The 24,503-nt window shown below is 40.2% G+C and overlaps 1 protein-coding gene across 3 annotated transcripts in view; it reads right to left on the bottom strand.

The window, feature by feature from the left end:
• Positions 1 to 24,503, bottom strand: part of LOC109911951 (calcipressin-2-like) — a 336,670-nt gene that overhangs the window by 127,807 nt on the left and 184,360 nt on the right. Inside the window, exon 1 of one of the 3 annotated variants that reach the window (XM_048596550.1) lies at positions 12,472 to 12,780. The exons of the other annotated variants lie outside the window; for them this stretch is intronic. Within the exon in view, the coding sequence (XP_048452507.1) occupies positions 12,472 to 12,558 (87 nt within the window). The 5' untranslated portion in view covers positions 12,559 to 12,780. Of the gene's footprint in view, positions 1 to 12,471; positions 12,781 to 24,503 lie in introns of those variants that run through there. 3 annotated transcript variants of the gene reach the window in all.

Raw genomic sequence — 24,503 nt, 5'->3', positions numbered from 1 at the left:
TGAAGAAGGGTCTAGGCCCGAAACGTCAGCTTTCCTGCTCCTCTGATGCTGCTTGGCCTGCTGTGTTCATCCAGCTCTACACCTTGTTATCTCAGATTCTCTAGCATCTGCAGTTCCTACTATCTCTGAAACAATATTATTACAGGTTAGTTTGTGTGCCCTCATTCATCTGATGGGTACTTAAATATATTTTCTGTAAATAACTAGGGTTGAAAGTGTACCCTATTGCACCAGACGGTAGACGTTATGTGGGCACACTAAGTTTCAATTTTAGGGAACAATGTTCTGATCCAAAGTATGGATGGACTTTCCTCTCCCTGACATGGTATAAGGCAATGAAGAAGAGAAAATACAGGGAGAAAGAAAATCATTTTCCTGGCATTGAGAAAAACACAACTTTCCCTGTAGCCTTAATTGGTGACTTCAAATCTTGCCATTGAACATTGACTACTTTACTTCCATTAAAACCCCCAACTCACCTAATTTTCCTTCGATTTCCAATTTCCCACTCCTTCACTGAGAAACTAGACGAGACAAATGCCAGGCAGGTGAATCAGAGTATGTGGCAGCTTCAGCTGAATACTTGTCCCAGCCGTTAATTGATTGCTTCTTCTGATGTCCCTGCATAATCCATGGCCACCATTCTTATCAATCCTTCATTCATGCAAGGAAGTATTGGCAAGTCATCAGCCTCACCACATCATCGTGCCTGCCCTCCAAGCAATTCAGGCAGCACTTCAACACTTCACTAAGGAGTTCAGGGACACTTACAACTTGCAGGATTCTGTGAAGTTGCTTTTCCTGCAGAGACAGCCACACATCTCATGCATCTACACAGGATGATTCTACACAGACATGGACACTTGAATGTTCCAGCTCTTAGCTTGCTTTCTTACTTTCACTCACTCAATCACTTATTTGAAGGCTGCCAGCCTCACATTGCATAGGGGCTTCCAGGTTCAGTTATAGACTGCCAGTCTCTCGGATTGGCTTGCATTGTTTTTAGTGTATAGGAGAGGCAGGCAGCTTGTGATGGTGGAGAAAAATTATCAGTGAATGTTCAGTCAGATAGGGGTTGGCATGTCACTGACTGGCACCATGCTACGTCAAGGTCAGACCTGCAATATGTGCCAGCAGTTTATGTGACAAATGCAATACATGTGCTTCAACCAACGACCATGTGTCAGTGCCAAAGTCAAAGGAGACCATTCCTTAGCAATGTGAAGACAGGACTATGCTCAGTCAAGGGTACCATCACATCAGTCAATGAGCTGGCTCTATTCCACTACAGGGAATTAGACACTGTTAAAAAGGCGATTGGTCCTTCCAGATTCCAAGTATCCATGTCCTTGTAAGTTAATGATTGGGTCACGATCAGTCCTGGAGGTCAAGTGCATCAAGTCCAAGGATTACAGGGAGGTCAGTTGGGGTGCTGTGGAGATATCAGTTTGAGGACTGGGCTATGGTCAGTACGGGCTACCCTACCAAGTCAGTCCAGAATTCCAACACCATTTGTCTTGGGGATTTGAACAATATTGGTGAGGGAATTTATCAGAGGGCAGTCCATGGAATTCTGTGAAATGTGAGCAACTCAATCTGGGGATGAGTTTTATTGTATTAGATCACTGAGGGAATAGCGATAGTGAATAGCAGGGGGCTGGGAGCATGAGAAGGAGGGACTTAAATAGGTCAAGGTAACTCTGGCTGCTACATGGGAAAGATGCAAGATCAACAAGAACATGGGAATTTCCAAAGTCATGGGCTGAAGTGAGGACATTAGTAATTATTGGAACCAAGGGTAGATTGAAAGGTCATGGTGGTTATAGGGACAGCAACACAGAGGGGAACATGGAGATAGTAGGAACTGCTGATGCTGGAGTCTGAGATAACACAACAGGCCAGGCAACATCAGAAGAGTAGGAAAGCTGATGTTTTGGGTCAGGACCCTTGTTTGTTTTTCAAAGGCGTAGCCTGCAAGTCACTCACTGAAACAAAGTTGGAACCTTGCCATATTGGAACAAAAGTCAATTAAATAATGTCCACACAAAATGGCTGAAATCGCACAGCATGCAAAGTGGTGAAGTTGCTGATTGCTTCTTTAAAAAAAAAAGAGTAAAACTCTTGCAATTGAGGCTTTGCTAGGCCAATTGCTGTGATCATGCCTTGGTAGATTCAACATCATCCATCTGGCAGGTCATTGATCGTCCAAGAATGGATATTAAAAATTATGGCCTCAAGAAATCCAGAAGCATTACATTGTGCACAATAATTGCCTCCTTGTAATGTCAGCTGAACAAATGCAATGACAACAAGACATTTATGTACATTGGAAATCATTTATCCAAAAACCTTGGGATCAACTGATTTTCAGAAAAAGGATCTTTTCAGTTTTCAGATCTTGGTTCTTGAGTAGATATTCAGATCTGTTATAGGCCTGTTCAGGTCTGTTTGGGTTCATTCGAGTCTTTTGCAAAAAAAAACTTTGCATTTAGGTCTGTTTGGGCCTGAAGTACCTAACAGCAAAATCATTTTCAAAAGGGCCCGAGTTCAGCATGTCTATAGGTTTGTTCTGGTCCACTTCCAAAAGACTGTTGATTTTTAGGTATTTTTGGTTTTCGAATGTGCAGGTAACCTGGCCCATGAGTAACACAAAATGTTTCAATTTCACAACCACATTCCAAAGCAACCTTTTCGTCAGTGGAGCGCTGTGTAATGTTCTTCTGGCAGCTTATTGGCAGAACTATGCTTCCCATGTAAAACTTCAGTTGTGCAACGTGCAATTGAATGAGGTCATATATCTTAGAACTTCTAGGGAAGCATGACAATAATCTTCCTGGGCAGCCTTTATGCATTGCAGTGTGAGGGTGTAATATGAGGATTCATTCTGTAATGGATATGAGGTCTCAGAAGTTCTTCCCATAAAATTTGTTTATTTTTGTGATATTCCCCACAGACTGCATGTAGTATTGCTCACCTTATTTAAGGAAGGATGTAAACGCGTTGGAAGCAGTTCAAAGAAGGTTTACTAAACTAATACTGAAAATGGGTGGTAGTCTTTTGATGAAAGGTTCAATAAGCTGGGCTTTAAAACTAAGAGGTGACTTGATTGAACCATATAGGCAGGGTACATGTGGAGAGGCTGCATCCTCTTATTTGAGAATTTAGCCTGCATTGCTACATTACTGTACACTCCTTATTTGGGCATCGCCAACTACCTAGTCCCACTTTGAACTGTAATCTTCTGCCTGTAGATGTCACTTCATAAACTCGAGACATTGCCAATCTCCATGCTTACTCCTGCAGAAATACTGATAAACTTTGAAAACGTTCTTGACTTTTCAAGCACAAAGAGATGGGAGAGAAATTAGTAATTGAAATCCAAATAAAAAACAGACTAACACCAACTTCAGTCATGCAGATTTGACAAGGACATCTGGAAGGATTTGTGCTATGATTCTAGAGTCATAGAGGTCTACAGTGCAGAAAAGAAGCCCTCCAGCCTTTCTAGTCTGCTTCACATGAAAACAAGAACCTAACTGTTCTAATCCCAATTTCCAGCACTTGTCTCATAGCCTTGTATGCCTTGACATCACAAGTGTCCTAGGAGTTTGCGTCCCAGGATCCTGAAAGAAGTAGCTACAGAGATAGTGGATGCATTGGTTGTAATTTTCCAAAAAATCATTGGATTCTGAAGAAGTGCCAGTGAGTTCAAAAACTGTCAATGTGACACCAATATTCAAAAAGGGAGGAAGGTAAAAAGCAGATAACCACAGGCCAATTAGCCTAACATTTATTGTTGCAAAAGTATTGAAATCAATTATTAAGGAAATAATAGAACTTTTGGAAAATCATAATTTAATCCAGCAGAATCAGCATAGCTTCATTAAAGGGAAATCATATCTGATTAATTTATTAGAATTTTTCCAGGAAGTCTCATTCAGACTGGATAGAGAAGAAGCAGTAGATGTATTGTATTTGGATTTCCAGAAAGTGTTTGATCAGGTATCTCACAAAAAGTTGAGTCATTAGATAAAAGACCATGGAGTTGGAGGTTGGTATATTAGCACAGATAGGGAATTGGCTAATGGGCAAGAAACAGCGAATGGAGATAAGGGGTTCTTTTTCAAGTTTGAGGCCTGTGACCAGTGGGGTTCCACAGCAATCAGGGCTGAGACTGCAACTGTTTATAATATATATCAATGACTTGGAGGAAGGAAATATATGTACTATAGCCAACCTTGCAGGTGACACAAAAAAAAAATCAGTGGAAGGGCAGGTTGTGACAGGGACACAGAGGGCTCAACAGCTCACAGAGAGAGGTTGAAAGGTTAAGTAAGTGAGCAATAAGTTGCCAAATGTAGTGTAATTTGGGAAAATATGAAGTTGTTCATTGTGGAAAGGAGAACGAAAGCACAGTATATTATTTAAATGGAGATAAACTGCAGAAGGCTGCAACGAAACACAAAGCTTGGACACAGGTGCAGTAAGGTAAACACTAAAGCTAATGGAATGTTGGTCCTTATTTCAAGGGGGTTAGAGTACAAGAGAGGGAAAGTCTTACTGCAACAGTGTAAGGTACTGGTGAGACCACATCTGTGGGCAGTTTTAGTCCCCTATTTAAGGAAAGCTATCATTTCATTGGAGGCAGAATGTTCACTAGGATGATCCCTGGTATGGAGGGATTGTCTTATGAGCAAAGGCTAAACAGGTTGGCACTCTATTCACTAGAGTTTAGAAGAATGAAAGGTGATCTCTTTGAAACATATAGGATTCTTAAGGGGCTTAACAAGGTAAATGCTGAGAGGATGTTTATCCTTATGGGAGACTCTAGGGATAGACTGCATAGTCTCAGAATAAAAGCTCCAATTTAAGACTGAGATGAAGAGGAATTTCTTCTTTCAGAGGGTTGAGTGTCTTTGGAGCTCCTTGCCACAGAGAGTTGTGGGGACAGAGTCCTTGCGTATATTTAAGGCTGGGATAGATAGATTCTTGATCAGTCGGGGACCCAAGGGTTACAGGGAAAGGGCAGGAAAGTGGACCTAAGGAATGTTGGATCAGCCATGACCATATTGAATCGGAGCAGGGTCAAGAGGTCAAATGGCCTATTCCTGTTCCTACTTCTTATGGTCTTATGGTCTAAGTTAACGTCTAAGTCCTTCTTAAATGTTAATAGGGTTTCTGCCTCTACCACACTTGCAGGCAATAAGGTCTGGATTATGGCAGAAAGCATTTGTCATCACCCTCTAAATCTCCTGCCCCTTACATTAAATCTGTGTTCCTTAGTTATTGCTCTCTGCATCAAGGGGAAAGGGTCTTTCCGGTCTACTCTGTAAATGCTTCTCATAATTTTATACATCTCAATCATGAAACCCCTCAGAGTCTTCTGCTCCAAGGAAAACAGCTCCAATCTATCCAATCTCTCTTCATGACTAATGATTAATTTTTTGGAACCAATATGAGGTGCCAAAGATTGGGTGTGGAGAAATATCTGATAGAAAACAGAACCCATTGAATGTTTGTCACTATTCAATCAGTGCAAATTGACAAATTTGTACTATTCAATATGTATCAAGATATTGCAGTATGCAATAGTGAAGTTACTGATACAGCAATTACACATTGTTCAATAAGCTACTTTTCCCTATTAATTTACTTTGTGTTGCTAAATTAATCAAAGTAATAATCCTCCTATTTTGCTCTCATTGTGAAGTTCTGGTTTAAAAATACCCCGTTTAAAACCAATTTGTTTGGTCTGGCAAGCTGAAATGCAAACAACCTCAGAATAAAGTCCTGCCAACACCACTGATCCTGCCGAACAAAGAAGAGAAACAAAGGTTTTGGAATATTCCACACTGAAAATAATTGTTTCAGACGGCCAAACCTCCTCCATATTTTCCACTTACTAAAGATAAAATATTGTTTCCCCAAGACAAATAATGATCTGTACTCGTCCCGAGGTTAGTAATTTTGTTCTGCTTTATTTTCCATGTATTAGGAAGCCCACAGAAAAGATGGGGTTATAATAAAAGATGCAATGAGGCAATATGTGCACAGAGATGTCAGCAAGAATGTCCTCCACCTTTTCTCACAAACATAGTTTTAAATTTATCTACTTCTGTAATGATGATTATCTGTCCATTCTCATATTTGAGATATTTCATTCTACCAGCCCAACTTCCCACCTCCAAAAAAGGAAAATAATTTCCTGTCTCTAAATCCAACAGGGGAGTATTTTTTCAAATGTTGGAATAGTAATCTCCATTTGTTTTTACGTGCATCAGTTTAAATAGACACTAAAATGGATTTGAATGAAGAATATTAACACAAACATTCATTTCTTTTATTTCTGAGAGGAAATTCTAATATTATGCAAAAGTCATAATATTAGACTGATTTGTACTAAATTTTGTACCTAAATTTGCTTTTCTGTAAGCTTCATGAATGGGGTCCAAACAAATTAAGTGGGGCCAATTTTAAAGGTCCCCATTGATAAGTTCGTAGTGTGGAGGGCATGCAGATTAAAATGGGGTGCCATGATCTCCACATCACGCCACCCCACTCCCCCATATCCTCAATCCAACTAAAGAAGACTAAACCACACTGCCCTGCAGACATATAACAATCAATTGGCTGATAACAGTGGAATTTCTGTCCCTGGAAGACAGGAAGTGCTGCCTCAGACAGCTGCGGGCTAATCAGAGTCTGGCAGTACTACAATACCAGAAGTGCCACTGTGCAAGGTAGCCACTGGTAGTACTGCAGTCAGGTGATGCAAAGACAAAATGAAACTAAAACAGAAATAGCTGGAGAAACTCATCAGGTCGAGCAGCAACTGTGGAGAGAAAGCAGAATCAACTTTTTGGATCAAAGGAATGGATAATGTGAAATGGGAAGATAGAAAAGCTGCTAATGGGGTGACAATAGGTTAGCCATGACAAAAGCAGCCCATGTGATGACACATCATAGTGTGTCAGGGTGGGGGAAGGATATGGAAGAATGTGCTCAAGCCCTAAACTTATTGAACTCTATACTGAGTCCTGAAGGGCTCCCTAAGTGGAGAATGCCATTCCTCCCTTTTGGATCTGGAAGATACTCTAGATAAATTCTCCAACAAAAGTAGGGTGATTTCTCCTGCAAAGTGCAGTGATTGTAAAATAGTTATGTACATTTGGTGTGAGTAAAGTCAATCCTAATCACTTGCAGAGTCCATTATAAAGGATGTAACAGCAGAGCATTTAGACATATGAAATATAATCAAGCAGAGTCAGCACAGTTTTATAAAAGGGAAATCATGCCGAACAAATTTGTGAGAATTATTTGAGAAGATATCAAGCAGGATAAACAAAGGGAAACCTATAGATGGCATCTGATTGGATTTGAAAAGGCGAACAATAAGATACTGCAGATAAACCTACTTAATAAAAGCCCATGAAGTTGGGGGTAGTATAGTAGCATGGATAGAGGATTGGCCAACTAATGCAAGGCAAAGAAGTGGGATAATGAGGAGGAGGGCATTTTCAGGATGGCAACCTGTACCTAGTGGAGTGCCACAGGGCTAAGTGCTGGGGACATAATATATATTAATGATTTGGATGAAGGACGTGAATGGAGAAAGTTTGCAGGTGACATAAAAACAGGTGGAAAATATCGAGGATGACTCAGACAATCTGCAAACATGTCAGGTGAATGAGTTAAAATTTAGCAGATAGAATATACTGTGAGATTCTGCTAAAGTGCATAAACAATAAGCTGAATGCGCTCTAAGTGGCAACTTATAAAATTTTCACAGTACTCATTTGAGTCCATGACAATAAAGCTAATTCAATTCAATTCACTAGGGAGCTAAGTATTATTTAAATGGTGAGTGATTACACAAAGCTGCAGCTCAAAGATTTAGGAGTTCTTGTGCATGAATCACAAAAATCTAGCATACAAGTTCAGCAGGTATTAGGGAAGGCAAATGGAATGTTGGCCTTTATTTCAAAGGGAATGGAATATAAAAATAGGGGAGGTTTTGCTAAAAATATACAAGGTACAAATCAGACCACAGATGGAATACTGTGAAAAATACTGGCCCCTTATCTAAGGAAATACATACTGACAATGGAGGTAGTCCAGAGAAGTTTGTGGTCTCTGCCACCTCACACTTACCATCTCTGCTATTGCATCCACCTTCCACAAAGACTCTTGCTCTGCAACTCTCACTATAGCCTGCAACATCTTCCTTCCCTGACAACCTCCCACATCACTAACTTTGTATGCCCTCTGTGCCTCCTTCTCACGCCCTCTGAACACCTTACCATCTATCAGCACAAACAGCTGTGCCACTGATTGTGTCTTCACTCAATTCCTCCCTTTCTCTCATTCCAGGAGAAGACAGTTCACAATAGGGCAGAAAGTGCCCAGACTGACGAGGGAGTGCCTGACATCAGGTTTTTTACCCCCCATGGCCCTCACAGTAGACCAGGACAACTGTTGCAGGAATGTGGAGATATCCATGTCCCTCCAACTGAATAAGTACCACACTTCATTCCACTGTAACTCTCGATGTAACCCTCTATCAGTCTCAGTCATTGAGCCCCACTTCTAACCACTGATCATGATGCCTGTTCTCTCTTTTTTATCTGGTAAATACCATCAGTATGTCCACCACCATCACAGCGACACAGCTGGCTCCCCTGAAGTCAGATGAAACATCAGCAACACTGCCACCTGCACATCCACCAGCTGAGATACTGACGCCTTGGTAAGAGTGCTTCACTTTGAATGTTTGGGAGCACAATATGCACAAACATCCTGGGGCACTGGCGTGCTCAGGACTGATGGATACCAGGTACCCACTCAGCCCCAGGCAGGAGAAGACCCTTTGATGTCAACAATCAGGGACTTCATCCACGTGCACAGGGAGGAAAAGGACAGACAGACAGGCATGTGAAATGCAACATCCCCAATGTTCAGAAGCTGTAGTATTGTGGCAAGTTCTGTAACTATCTAGCTGCCTGGACTAGCTGCTAAGGAGCCACAGGATTGAGCATCACCCATTTCCCAAAGTATGGATCCCATGACTGAGATCACCCTGACCAGGTGGAAGACTATAGACAATCCCCTGGACTGGTATGGGAGGCTGCTCTTGCTGTGTCAGGACCACCTGACTGACAGGTTCCTCCATGAACTTTGCTGAGGACTACTCCCCTAAGACACTGAGACATGGCTGCCTACTTGCTGTACATGCAGTGTGTCTTCACCATAAGCAGCTGGTATGAGACTGACATTGCATACTGCTGTACAGCAAGATGCCTGGCCCCTTGCCTGAAGACTACTGACCAGCAATGCCTGGTTGTGTGACTGAGCTAATTGGCAGAACAAGGCAAGGCATGGATGATACTAAATGAATGAGCACCAGGAGAGCAAGTGAGCAGCCCTGAGATGCAGCCTGGTCCAATCCGTCAGCTGGGTGTTGACCCTGTACAAAAAGTGGCTTCACTGTAGCCTTCACATGCTAGTTGCTGGTGCACCGTGGAATGCAAGTTTGAGCTTTCTAATCAGCCTTCAAGTGAATCGGACGAATGCCATGATGGTCATAAGCAGTTGGTGAATATTCAATGCCAATCTCCGTGGACATGGGATGCGTGTGGCTGGTACCCGTGGACCATGCTCTGAGATGCTGAGCAATGTGCAGAATGGTCATAGCCACTGATGAGATGGAATTACCAGGTACCCACTCCGACTTCAATGGTGAGATTTCTGAACATCTATCTTGTTTAGCACGTTTGCCTAGATAGGAAGCTGAACATCAATTAAACCAGTTGTGTGTTCAATAAGGTATTTAACAAGTGATAACTCTTATTTGTTGGCAACTCACTGCTTATGGTAGGAAACTCATCTCAGCCCTCAGCAAAAGCATTAAGGATGCAGTGAGCTGTCCTCAACATCGAGGTTGATCTCACCAAACATCTCACCCAGTTCTGTCAGATTTTGTCCTAATCCACTTCACTCAGACTCCCAGAGGATTCTGCCCTACTCATCAATTACTGAATTTCTCCTGATGGTTATTTTACATGGAGTCAAACAGCCAATTTACATTGGTCCATCCTTTCTTGCACAGAAATTTAGGGGTTTGCTAACATTTTTACTTTTTAAAAAAAACTTGCTTTAAAAATGCAAAATAAAATGGACATGTACAAATTATACTACACTAGCCACAGTTTATCACTTAGGAACCTATTTATTGTTGGTGGGGAATAGAAAACTATAAACCTAATATTTGTGTGGCATAGTGGCTCAGTAGTTAGCACTGCTACCTCACAGCGCCAGGGATGCAGGTTCAATTCCAGCCTTGGGTGACTGTCTATGTGAAGTTTGCACATTCTCCTTGTGTCTGTGTGGGTTTCAACCAGGTGCTCGGGTCTCCTCCTACTGTCCAAGGATGTGCAGGTTAGGTGGATTGGCCATGATGTAGTGATCAGGGATGTGTGGATTAGCCATGGGGAGAAATGGAGGTAGGGTTGTGAGTCTGGGTGGGATGCCCTTTGGAGAGTTGGTGTGGCCTTTTGGGCTGAATGGCCTGTCCTGACACTGTAGGGATTCTATGCTAGAAACCCATATTTATTGTGTTTGCTTTGCTCCTCAAGTATTAGCACTGGAATCCAAAGACAAGCTAAAATTATAACACTGCTTAACCTCTGACAACAGGAATGTTGGGACCTTAAATCCTCCGTAACATTTCAAAATGATGCTCTGTAAAAGACTGACAATAAATTTTATAAGGAAGTAAAGATATCACCATTCAAAACAATGATGAAAATGAGACTGTTCTCTAGAGCTGTTTTAAAGTTATTTTCATGTGTTATAAACAGTACTTGGGTACACACATATTCAGTATTAACATTGGTTAATAGCAGATGGAACTCTATGGGGAGTGAAAAAAACTGTGTTATCATCCCTAAGACTGATTTCCCAACAATTAAGTACTTAGGTTCCTCTTTCAGCAAAACCAGGATCTCAGATGAGGTATTCTAATGTTGATGGTTGTTGAATTAAAAGCTAGTTGGGATAAACACCATGCTGTAGACTGAAACCTTTTATTATTCTGGTAGTGTTTCACTCATACTGACTGAACAAAAGTGATTTAATCCTTATTTCAGGACTATATACCTTAACTGCACAATAATAAGCTTGTCATTTCCCATACCCAAAATTCATTCATAGCCAGTCTGAATTAAAACTAAGAAATGATCAGGTGGCCACATGGTAACCAATAACTCATTTACAGAGAATCTCTTACAAAAAATGGAAGGACCCAGTACTAGGATAAAACAGATTTGACATAACTTTGTGAAATCCAGTCTGGCCTAACATGCTAAATTGGTAACAACAAACTTTTAAGTGAAACAGCATGAAAAGTTATGCAGTAGAAAACTGAGTGACCCATTGATCAATACATATTGTCTATATTTTAACAAAGCAAATTAAATGCATTGATGATGAATCATTATTGTGTTAGGTGATTTTTGTTTTTGTTTGTTGCTATCTACTGTTTGTTCCATTTTAACTCAATAAACACCCAGATTTTTTTGATTTGCTTTCAGATCTCAGTGGTTTATCTGTAACACATTGCAATAGATGTAGAGATATAAGGAACGAAAACGTGAAAGTTGAGCACAATTATCTGAACAATGAAAAACTGCTCCTGCATTTACAGTGCTCTCTCTCTCACACACACACGGCTCTGTAATGTTAGGTCAGGAACGACAAAATTTGCATTGTGCCAAATACCACTTATCTCTCACAGCTAATTTTTAAAGGTACTGTTAATTGTTCTTCTCCTGTGCAGCAAAAATGCAGTAGATAGTATTTCGAAAAAAAACTTGTAACACTTCCATTATCACGATCATGAAATGTGCTCATACTCACCTTTATTTGCTATTAATAATATTTGTTTATTTCATTGCAAGCTGTTTAAAATTCCTCTTCAAGCTTCTTCCTATGCTATTGATAAAGTCTAATCTTCATCTAACCAGACTTGTTGAAATAAATTCAGAGAAACAGCAAAGGGACAGGTTTAGCCAAGTCAGAGGTGAAAGGATTCAAGTATTTGGGAAGAATTTAAAAATACAACTTGAGCTGCATTGAGAAAAAAAGCTAACTCACACTCAACCATATAGGCAGCTGTCAAGAAAATAAAAAATAAGAGTTAATCTACTACCGAAAGGATCTAATCATAATTTATTATTTTACAAAGTACTTGCCTCCAGGAAAGTGGAAGGAAAATTTTAAACATACTGCACAATCAATTATTGCCACAGACAAAAATCTCTTCATATTCCTGCAATGTTTAAAGCACATCATGCACAAGACTGTAACACAGTTATACAGCTACATTCAGTCCAAAGAAGCATAAATATAACATTAAACATGTAGTCTAAACATTTATAGATAGCTGACAAAGCAAAGGAATATTAACCAGTATACCTTAATCTCTTGACTGGTAAAAACTTCCACATCGACCAGACAGGCAAGCAGTGTAGAAAGCTCACAGTCCATGTTAAGGGCTGGCATCCTCCCACTCACCAAAACTGCCCTGACTCTTAACTACTTTGCTTTGTAAAGTGCACTTTACAAACTGGCAGACTGAGCAAGCTGCACCAAGAATTAAACTACAAAACCTGGCTGCCAGAAGCTTTGGAAGTTAAAGCAAAAGTGCTGTTGCCTCTCAGCCAGTGAGTGGCTGATTCCTTCGAGCTCTCACTCTGTCTACTGCAGCAGAAAGAGGTCTGAACACCCTCTCTCACTGATGACATCACTGCAAGACTGACATCAGCCAAACCTTTTTTTTAATGTCTTTTATCTTGAGGCTGTTCAGTGAAGCAAACTGAACATGATTATGTGCTAAATCTGAGTCAGGCCTATCCATCAAAACAGTGTTGTCTGCCACAAAGCAGGTTCTGATTCACATCTACTGTAACTTGCCACATGAATGTTTACAATAATACAAAAACACTGTTCTTGCATTTCTTCGTTAACATAGGAAATAAGCAGCATTTGAGCTAAAATACCAAATTTTTGATACGTGGAGCTCTTTTTGCCTTATGCGAAAATATTTATTTCCTACTGGCTCATTCCCAAAACACAAGAATGGTCTTCTGTAAAATCACAGACATTATAAAAGTAACAAAAGCACAGTTCCTATGAATTTCATTCTGATAAATGGATGCATTTCATGATGTTCTTCTCATTGTGTCAAGGAGAAAACTAATTCATGTAAATTTGTATCTAAATGGATATTCTCTGCTGACATTTTGATATTGGTCCTTTACATAAGAACAACAGAGATTATATTACTTCTGCAAAAGAACACTTTATTTAGAAAAACCTTTGCTTGCTTAGGCACTGCACCCAGAACAAATATCATTTGCTCCCAAGCTAAATAGCCTTTATGTTCCTGAGATGGATGAATGCTCAGACCAAGAGCATCCGCAGTTAAATGTTGATATCTGAAAATAATCAGCTCAAGCTATTTTGAACTATTTTTCCAATCTTCCTTCCACACTTACGTTCCAAAATAAATCATCCAAGATACTAACACAAGGGTCAACCTTTACCCCAAAGTACTTAATCAAAAAGTACACTATTTTATGATTCTTACGGCACACTTCAATGTTGATAATTTAACTGAACAATACATTTTCCAACAAGGCTTTGGCATCTGATCATGATGCTTGACGTAAATCTTTCAGCATGAGTGTACATTTTCTCTTTCATCTTTGGTGATTAAATGTGTGTGCCATGATGCAAATTGACAGAAATGACGCCAGCAAACGATGAACATAAACCCTTTGTGGATTTAGATTCAACTGGGTTGCCATATTAGCAGCTTTGCATACATCTAGGCCATGATTTTCCTTGCGCTGTCTCGCATTCTTGCACTTTAAGCATATTTCTGCCATACCTGAATCAATATTATGGTGTTACAGCAGGCACATCATCAAGAAAGTTTTCACCCAAATGTCACTGCCAGTTAATATTTAACACAAAATACACAAAATTGCAATGTTCAGTGGCTTACATATTAAAAAAAAGAAAACTGACATTAGCTGCTGAAATGTAATTCAGTGTGACATGTAACCACAATATTTTCTTTCCTGACAAATATTCCAAAGAAGATCTTCCTCTTAAGTAGTATTTCACAATATTAGGATGCTCTCGAATTGCTTTACTGTAGAGAATCATGGCAGCTAATTTCTAAAAAAAAAAATGGAATGAAAACTTAATCTCAGTAATAATGAACAAAGAACCACTGGATAATTGTAAAAATCCATCAGGCAGATCGTATTGAACAGCAAATCCCTTTGCCTGTTCACAACAATCTGATCATACTTAGCCATTCTTGTAAAACTCAAAATATATTGTAAAACTCAAATAGAGGATCCAGTGTGTTGTAAAGAAAAAGAACAGATACATACAGTGCACCTGTTTCACCTCAACAAAATAGATGGCAGCTATTCTTTGATTCATTTCTCAGGGAAATTACTTGACCAATCAGAGTCAACCTGACTAGCTTAAACCTTAAACAGAACTTGGTAGTTAACTGTCAGTCATCATTTAACTGGTGCATTTGCCATTACCAAGAGTGGCTTGGTTCTGTCACTAATGACTGAGCTGGCAAAATACTGACAATCAGCCAGACTGGGCCAATGGCATCTGATGAAAGTGCTAAAATGAGGGGGAGGAAAAAAACTTACGTGACTTCACCCTCATTAATCTATCTGTTGCAGATGTATCTGTCCATGATAGTACTGGTAGAAGTGATCACTGCAGAGTCCTCATGTAAATATAGGTACATCTGAAGATATGCTCCATCGCGTTGTCCAGCACCGAAACTATGCTAAATGGGTTAGACTTACAAAATGCTGAAGAGCTCAAAATCAAATTCATGAGGTGCTGCAGAACATCAGCAGTAGGATTGTGATCATCTCCAATTTGACACTTCATAGCCCATGCTATCCGTCACTCTATCTTTAACATTATGCCAAGGGTTCAAACCTGGTTCAATGAGGAGTGCTGGAGAACATGCCAAGAGCAACAAAAGGCTTATCTAACCTGGTAAACATTCAGCTCAGGATAACATGTATGCTAAACAGGGAAAGAGCACATAAGAGACAAAGCTAAATAATCATACAACAGAAAATCAGGTCAAAACGTTGTAGTCCTGCCAAATCTGCTCTGGAAAGGTGGTGGTTGATTAACCACTAAGTGAAGGAAGCTCCAAGCATGTTCCCCTGCTCAGTGATGATGGAGCCCAGTATGCAAGTACAACAGAAAAGACTGAAGCATTTGTAATCCTCTCCAGCTGGAAGTATCAAGACGATGATATATCTCAACCTCCTCTTGAAATCCAGTATTGCCTCTAAGTTCCACCCACAAAATGATTTTTGCCATGGAATGGTGCAGACTGCTGCAAAGGGTAAATTAATCTGAAAAAAAAAGTTTTTATAACCTTCTTTTCAGTGTTAGTGGATAAATTCTTCTTCTCTGCCCAGTTTTAAGTATTAGGATTCAGCAGTAATAAATTATCCTGTCTTTCAGTTCTATATAATATGAGATAAACCAAGACTTAAAGTGGGTAAAGCTAGAAGCAATGTAAAAAATCAGTGCTCAACAGTGCCACCACTGTAATCAAGCAATAACCTATGATCAGCTAAGGCAGTGGCCATTAGGGTAATGCAACTCAAAGTCAAATTAACTCTAGAAGTACAGGGAGAAACTTGAAATGTTGCTAGAACTTTCAGATAGCATTAAAAATCATGTCAAAATGATCACAAAACTTTCAATACTCAATTAGAAAGCGATCAATCCCCAATATGAGTTTACTTCATTCTGAGAACGTTGTTTCTTTGGATTTGATATTTCCAAACCAGCTAAACAAGTCATTAAAGTCAAAATTGCTATAGTGAATGAAGACCTCCACAGATTGAACACATCATATCTATCCAACAACAAGATAAATCATGGTCAACAGTCAATAATCAATTATAAGAATTACAGAATTGTCCTTACAGAAGCTGAGCCGTTCTGGATAACTGTTTCTCTTTTCTAGCTGAAGAAAATAATTAGTATATATGTAAGGCTTGAGGCATGTATATTACAGTCGTATCTTTAGAACCATGCTACTGGCATGTGACAAATGATATGCTTGAAAATCAAATATCTTCAAAACTCTACCTTCAGCAATCCACCATGTTACATTCTTCTTTCAGATGTAAATGTATCAATTTACAAGGATTGTAAATTATCAAGGATTGGTGAAACAATAACATTGATTCTTTATTTAAATACAAGACTATTTACAAAAAATGCTCACTGGGAGCTATGTAGAGTATGTTCTATTCCTATCTGCTGCCTTAGAGTGCCAAAAAAGTCATAGGACATCATATCCATCAAGTTACATATTAATTGACAGCAGTTCAAAACACGCACACTAAATATCATCTTAACCCCAGGTGGTCCTCAGGGTAGTATCATAGTCCTAACCATCTATCTCTTCTTACATTGGTGACCTTCACCCCATCGTAAGGTAAGAAGTTAGGTTGTTTGATCATGGTTCCACAATGTTCTGGCAGACATCAGGTGAATATGGCTCACATATCACCCCATCAACCTCCGGATTCAACGCATCATTCTCCGCCACTTCTGCCACCTGCAATCTGACCCCACTACCAAGGATATATTTCTCTCCCCAACTTTATCTGCCTTCCAGAGGAACCGCTCTCTCTGTGACTCCCTCGTCCGCTCCACACTCTCCATTAGCCCCACCACCCCTAACACTTTTTCCTGCAACCGCAGGAAGTGCTACACCTGCCCCTACACCTCCCCCTCACCTCCATCCCAGGCCCCAAGAAAACCTTCCACATTAAACAGATGTTCACCTCCACATCTGCTAATGTGGTATATTATATCTGCTGTTCCTGATGTGGCCTCCTCTACATCGGGGAAACCAAGTGGAGGCTTGGAGACCGCTTTGTGGAGCACCTACGCTTGGTTCCTGACAAACGACAACACCTCACAGTCAGGAACCAATTCAACTCCCCCCCAACTCCTTGGATGACATGTCCATCCTGGGCCCCCTCCAGTGCCACAACGATGCCACCCGAAGGCTGGAGGAGCAGCACCTCATATTCCGCCTGGGAATCCTGCAGCCTAATGGTCTCAATGTGGACTTCACAAGTTTCAAAATCTCCCCAACCCTGACTTCATCCCAAGACCAGTCCATCTTGTCCTCATCTCCTTGACCTGTCTGTCTTTTCTCCCACCTATCCACTCCTCCCACCTCACTGACCAACCTCCAACCCCAATTCCTACCTACTAGCTTCATCCCTGCCTCCTCGACCTATCAGTCTTACCTCCCACCTACCCACCCCTCCCTCCTCACTGACCAACCCCCATCCCAACTCCCTACCTACACCCAACTTTACTGGCTTCATCCCCGCCTCCTTGAGCTGTCCATCTTCTCTCCACTTATCTGCCCCTCTATCCACCTTCTATCATCACCTCCCTCTCTCTCTATTTATTTCAGAGTCCCCTTCCCCTCCCCCATTTCTGAAGAAGGGTCCAGACCTGAAACATCAGCTTTCCTACTCCTCTGATGCTGCCTGGCCTGCTGTGTTCATCCAGCTCTACACCTTGTTATCTCAGACTCCAGCATCGGCAGTTCCTACTATCTCTAGGTGAATATGGCTGTTCTTTTTCAAAATAGAGAACAATGATTGTTATTTTGTTTAACCCTCTCTTGTTTTGCAGAGGCCAAATGGAGCATTTGTCATAACTGAGACTGGATAACTCAGCACAACTCAGGGCTTAAACATGAAAATTTCCTGTAATTACACCATTCATAAAAATAACGTGTAAGGGGTATGGGGAAAAAGCAGAGGTTGGCAGCAGGTAATGATGCTCATTTAAAGAGCTAATGCAGGCACAATGGGCTGAATAGCTACTTTCTGCACCATAACACTTCTGTGATTCTATATTACCAATTGAACCTCCAGAGCAGCTAATCACAACAATTACATGTGATGAATGTTATTTTTACTGTATCACAATAATTTAGGGAAATGTAAGTGGTGAAGTTTCTGCCATTAAGTATTTTGATCCAGAAATAGATCAGAGAATGAAGAAGTTATACACACTTTTTATTCAAGTTTTTCACTAAAATTTACAAAGGGTAAAACTTTGCTCTTACAGGATCCAAGTAAGCAACCATTTGAGAACACAAACGTCTTTCTTCGATCATATCTTTTCTGAAGAAATAATTTCCTGTATGTTTATAATGTTGAGGGTCAGACAGTAAAGAATCTAAGAATATTGTTAGAAAGAATGTTAAATCTATTTTAAATATAAACTAGAAAGATTTCCAACTCTATTCTTGAAAATTCTTTGATAAAAGCCAATCCAAAGCAGCTCTCTCTGTCTGCCTCAGTAGTGGTTTATACAGTCTCTCCCAGATTCAGTATTGTTTTATACTGCCTCTCCCTGACTTACTGCATTATAAATGCGTAAAACTCTTGATACAAACAACATTTTTTCATCCTTTTCTTGTGTAACATCAAGATTCCACTACATAAAAACAGCTAATAGAAGGGTCAGGCATGTGGTATTTATCACTATTGTGAGCTATACTTAGGAAAATAAACAGTTGAACAGTAATGCAGAAAATACAGAATAGCCTTGGCTTCAGTTCAGGTTTAGTGCACGATCTGCAAACTAATGTGCAATGGGGATATTCAGTTGAAATGTATAGTTAACAGGACTGAATAGGACAAAACCAGTACTGTCTTATATTAATTCTATGCATTTCTTTATTTTAAATATATAATCATTTTGTTCAGCCATAAGTCAAGTGGGCTAATTATAGATTATGCTAGTTAAAATTCTAAGGTATTTCCAAATTTTGTATAAGGTAAATAGAGTTCAATTTTACATCCGTTGGCAGAAAACAGGGCTGTATCAGATGGATTTGCAGTATACCCTTATGGTTTTCCTCTGCTGCTGTGCAAGGCTTTAGGCCATACACTTAATCAGCTGCGCCTTCATGACAAGCCAACCATGTTTTTCTCCTTTCCTGATTTCAGTGAGGGCTTTTGAGGTGCAGTGGTAGTGTTCCCTACCTCTGGACCAGGAGGCTGGGGTTCAAGTTCCACCTGCTGTGAAGGTGTGTAATATCATTCCAGAACAGGTTGATTTAAACATATCCATAGCAACAGTCAAATAGTTCTAAGGTGCTAAGGCATAGTAAATAAACAAAGAGTTGAACAACATCTAGAGGTTTGGAAGGTGTCTACTTTATCAAAATGCTGTCTGAGTAATAAGTCACTGGGCCTTCTATGAAAAACACCACAAAATTAACAACTTATTTGTGTAAACATTATTATCAATTTCCTGTATTACAGAATCATTATACTTTAGCCAAAAATGCTCTCAAATGATTGGTTTAAATTATTCACAATAATTTGGAGTACTGAGGGTAACTACACCTGAAACCCTAGGGTCATTACTGCCTGTCGAATGCGTACATTAGTCAATTTCTATTGGAAGAGGTTATTTATCACACATTTCTGATTAGAGTAGTAATTTGCAAAGTATTTACAATATTTTTGCCTGCATTTAGTTATTTCCTTTTGTCAGCCTGATGTTACTCCTATTTCCCTGTTCCCAGTCTAAGAAGGGGTAAGGCAACCTGCTTCAAGCCTGCTTTCACTATCATTGATATTGCATAGCAGATGTACAACTCCTGAGTGTTTTCTTCTATTAGCAATTCCTCCCTGTTAAAGCGAATGTAACTCCCCTACGCATGGCATTTCCTATTGTTAAACTCTGCTGAGATTAGGAGCTCAGTGTGTGGCATGTTCAGATATGAATCTGTATTCAGCCATCTGTGCATCCAAGGCTTACATGTATCAATGTATTGTTCCTGTGCTTTGCTTTAAGAACCTTTTATAAATGAGCGTACTCGCTTTGTAAAATAAAGATAAAGCATACCATATTTTCATGGTAAATTCAGTAAAAATCCTCTTGGACTAAGAAAAAGAGATGAAAATCCTTTACACCTATCGACTGGTTCCTACAAAAACCATTGCTTTCTTCATTAGTTAAATCATGATTTTTCCATTTGTAATGGGACGAAGAGGAAGTGGGATGTAAGGAGGGGGCTTAGGTATGACAATATCATTATTTTTCATGGTTTCAGCTCAATTCTGAACCCATGCCTCAACAATGGGGGGCGTGTGTCAGTGAGTGTGGTGTAATCTATTTGGTTGATGAGGCTCTCATGGTCGAATGGTGCATCCAAGTGGTGAGATGTGGATGTGAGGCTTGCAGCAGTGTTAATTTTATAAGGTGAAGTAAAGCATATTATTGTTAGGCATGAGGCCTCATTGTTAGAGACTGTTGATAGGTGAGTGATGGGCTACGACAATTTAAGCAGTAGGCAAGGCTACTGGCACAGTCTTTAAGACTTGGCATTTGAAGATGCATTCACTGACCTTCACCATTCATGGGAGGTCACTGAATCTATTGTGGTACTGCATTCAGATCTTTGGGGCTTAACTCCTGGCATTGATCTCCATAGTCATATGCTTCCACTGCCTTTTCACTATACATCTGAAGGGCTTCATCTCTCACTGCAGGTGCTGGACATATAAAGGAAGAAAGGCTTGCATTTATATAGCGCTTTTCATGTTGACTGAACATCTCAAGCATTTTACAGCCGTTGAAGTATATTTGAACTGCAGTCTCTGTGACGTGGGGAGAAACAGCAACTAACCTATAATCGGCAATTTCCCACAAAACAGCAATGTGATAAAGACCAGATGGTTTTTGTAATGCTAATTGAAGGGTAAATATTGGACAACACACTGTTGTCCACACACCCTCTCCTCTTTTTCAAAACAGGGCATGGAAGCGGAGGAAGGATGGCATAATTGTCCACTCACAAGTGTCAGGTACTAACTGACTTTGCTGAAGACAAATTGTGGAAGCTGACTGGTATTTTCTAGAGATAGTAGGAACTGCAGATGCTGGAGAATCTGAGATAACAAGGTGTAGAGCTGGATGAACACAGCAGGCCAAGCAGCATCAGAGGAGCAGCAAAGCTGATGTTTCGGGCCTAGACCCTTCTTCAGAAGCTATTGGAGAAAATTAATCTGCATTTAGAGATGCAAGGTTTGATCAGGATAGTCAGCATGAATTTGTCAGAGGGAAGTCATGCCTAACAAATCTGGTGGAACTTTTCGAGGAGGTGACCAAGTATTTGGATGAGGGTAGGACACTTGATGTAGTTCATACAGATTTCAGCAAGTCCTTTGACAAGGTCCCACATGGGAAACTGATAAAGAAGATAAAAACTCAAGAGATTCAGGGTAATTTGGCAGCATGGATCCAAAACTAGCTTAGTCATAGGAGACAGAGGGTAGTGGTAGAAGACTGCTTGTGTGACTGGAGCCCAATGTGCATTGGCATACCACAGGAATAAGTGCAGGGTCTCTTATTTTTTGCGATATTCATAATTGATGTAAATGAGAATGTGGGAGGGATGATAAGTAAGTTTGCAGATGACACAAACATTGGCCATGTGTTGATGGTGAGGAGGAAGGTGTTAGGTTACAGGAAGATATAAACAGATTCATCAGATGGCAGATCAGTGGTAGATGGAACTTATAAATGATATAAATGTGAGGTGCTGCACTATAGAAGAAGGAACAAGACAAGGGAGTATTCTATAAGTGGAAAGATATTAGGAAGCTCAGAGGAACAGAGGGATCTTGGGGTGCTTGTCCACACATTGCTGAAGGTAGCAGGAGAGGTTAATAGTCAAGAAGCATAAGAAGCTTGCCTTGATGAGCCATGGCATAGATAATAAGAACAGGGAGGTCATGTTGGAACTGTACAGAACTTGGGTTAGGCCACAGCTGGAGTACTGTGTACAGTTCTGGTCACCTCAGTATAGAAAGGATGTGATTGCACTGGAGGGTTTGCAAAGGAGATTCACCAAAATATTGCCTTGTATCAAGTATTTCAGCAATGATGAGAGGCTAGCTTATCTCAAGTTGATTTCTTGGGAGCAGAGATGGTTGAGGTAGGACTGATAGAGGTGTATAAGACTATGAGAAGCATGGACTGGTTGAATAGAAGGCAGTTGTTCCCCTTAGTTGAAGGGTCAATAACAAGGGGCGTAATTTTATAGTGAAAGGCAGGAGGCTTAGATAGGATTTGAGAACTTTTTCAACCAGATGGTTTGGAATGCATTGCTTGGGAGGGTAGTTGACGTAGGAAACCTCACAACCTTTAAAAAGTAGTTGGATGAGCACTTAAAGTATCATAATATTCAAGGCTATGGACCTACTGTGGGAAAGCGGGACTAGTATAGGCAGTAGCATATTTTTGACGATGTAGGCTTGATAGGCTGAAGGGCCTCTTCTGTACTTCATGATTCTAGTTTATTTTACATCATTTTCAAATTGGAATAGAGCAAAGTGCATATCTCTTTCATGTACAATTCCTCCCCTCTATTTCCCAGACCATCTATTTTTAATTGCCATTTTGCAATTATGCTATTGAACACAGATTATTTTTCATTTGTGGAGACTTGTACCATTTGTGGCATACTTGGTAATTATTGCCAATCATCACACAATATTATGCTTATCCATTATAAACAGCCTTTCATACATAATTTACTTTGTTGTTTTATACCATAGATTTCAGACCAATCAGGTCTGTATCTTTAAGGCATTACATCACAATGTCCAAAATAAAAGGTACCCAGCTTGCTTTCAGTCACTTATGTTTTGTACAGGAGTTCATTTAGTCAGTCAGCTATGTGCATTTGATATACAATAACATCAATTAGCAGGGAGCTCAGGTTGTGTAATTCTGTGATATGGTAGCTTTGAAAATACTTTTTAAAAACTTCATTCATAGGAGGTGCACAGTGCCCGTCCTAGTTGCCGTTGGAAGATGGTGGTGAGCTGCCTTCTTGAACCGCTGCAGTCCACCTGCTATGGATTGACCCACAATACCAACAGGGAGGGAATTCCAGGATCTTGACCCAGTGACAGTAAAGGAATTGTGATCTATTTCCAATTCAGGACACTCAGTTGCTTGGAGAGGAACTTACAGATGTGGTGTTTCCATGTATCTGCTGCCCTTGTCCTTCTAAATGGAAGTGGTCATGGGTTTGGAAGGTGCTGTCTAAGGATCTTTGTTGAATTTCTTAGTGTTGTAAATGAACTTCCAGACATCTGGCTCACAAGAACCCAACTCATCGTGGCATAATTTACATGGGTTAACATATAGGAACCCACAATGCACCTAATGGTGGCAGGAAGTGGGAACTAAAGATTAGTAATGGCAGCTAATTACTGATAGCTATTTAGTGGCAGTAGGTGTCACCAAAGGTTAAAAAGCCGATAGCAGCGTATCAGTTAGGAAACATCTATTTCATTCTCATCACTTGCATTCAGAGCCGAAGTTACAATGACAATCAAGACTAAAGTGTTGCAACCAAAACGCAAAGTTATAAACCTGAAACACTGAGTACTCCACCTCTCTCTCTTTAAAAAGAAAGGTAGTTTATGAGAGCTCTAGGACAGATCTGAATTAAAACAAAAATGGCATTTTAGAAAGTACTAATAGGACAGTTGCTACCTATAAGAAAGTGGTCCTTGAATAATAAACAGGAAGAAAGCAATTTCTCGACTGAGAATGTTTGCCTGTTCATTGTCATTGGTTGGTTCTGCCATCTAGCAGAAAAGATATAAAAACAAAATGATGTCATAACTTACTCTTTTTAGATGTGAACGTCACCTACAGGCTCAAACCTGTAACTTGTAAAGGTGCAGTATGAGAGACATAAGCCAACTGCTACTTTTAAAACAATTACAACAATAACAGGAATAAAAATATGAAAAGTACTACACTGAAATACAGATTTGTATACTAACATTTTTAAAGAGCAGAAAGGTGCAAAAGAAAGATAGAAAGCAAACATTGGAGTGTGGATTGGCACACTTTTGACATTCCACCAGAACTCTGGTTGTTTGAAGAAGGAATCCATCTTTACAGATCAGCAAGTAACTAACAAAGAATGACAAGCAGTCAAATGACTTCTTGCTTTGGCACCGAAGCATCAGGAAGAATAAACACCCCCAATATTTCTGAGATAACAAGGTGTAGAGCTGGATGAACACAGCAGGCCAAGCAGCATCAGAGGAGCAGGAAAATTGATGTTTCGGGCCTACACCCTTCTTCAGAAATGGGGGAAGGGAAGGGGGTTCTGAAATAAATAGGGAGAGAGGGGGAGGCGGATAGAAGATGGATAGAGGAGAAGATAGGTGGAGAGGAGACAGACAGGTCAGAGAGGCGGGGATAGAGCCAGTAAAGGTGAGTGTAGGTGGGGAGTTAGGGAGGGGATAGGTCAGTCCAGGGAGGACGGACAGGTCAAGGGGGTGGGA

Source organism: Rhincodon typus, chromosome 5, assembly GCF_021869965.1.
Source record: "Rhincodon typus isolate 14 chromosome 5, sRhiTyp1.1, whole genome shotgun sequence".
Lineage (NCBI taxonomy): Eukaryota > Metazoa > Chordata > Chondrichthyes > Orectolobiformes > Rhincodontidae > Rhincodon > Rhincodon typus.
This window is presented reverse-complemented; position numbering and strand designations above follow the sequence as displayed.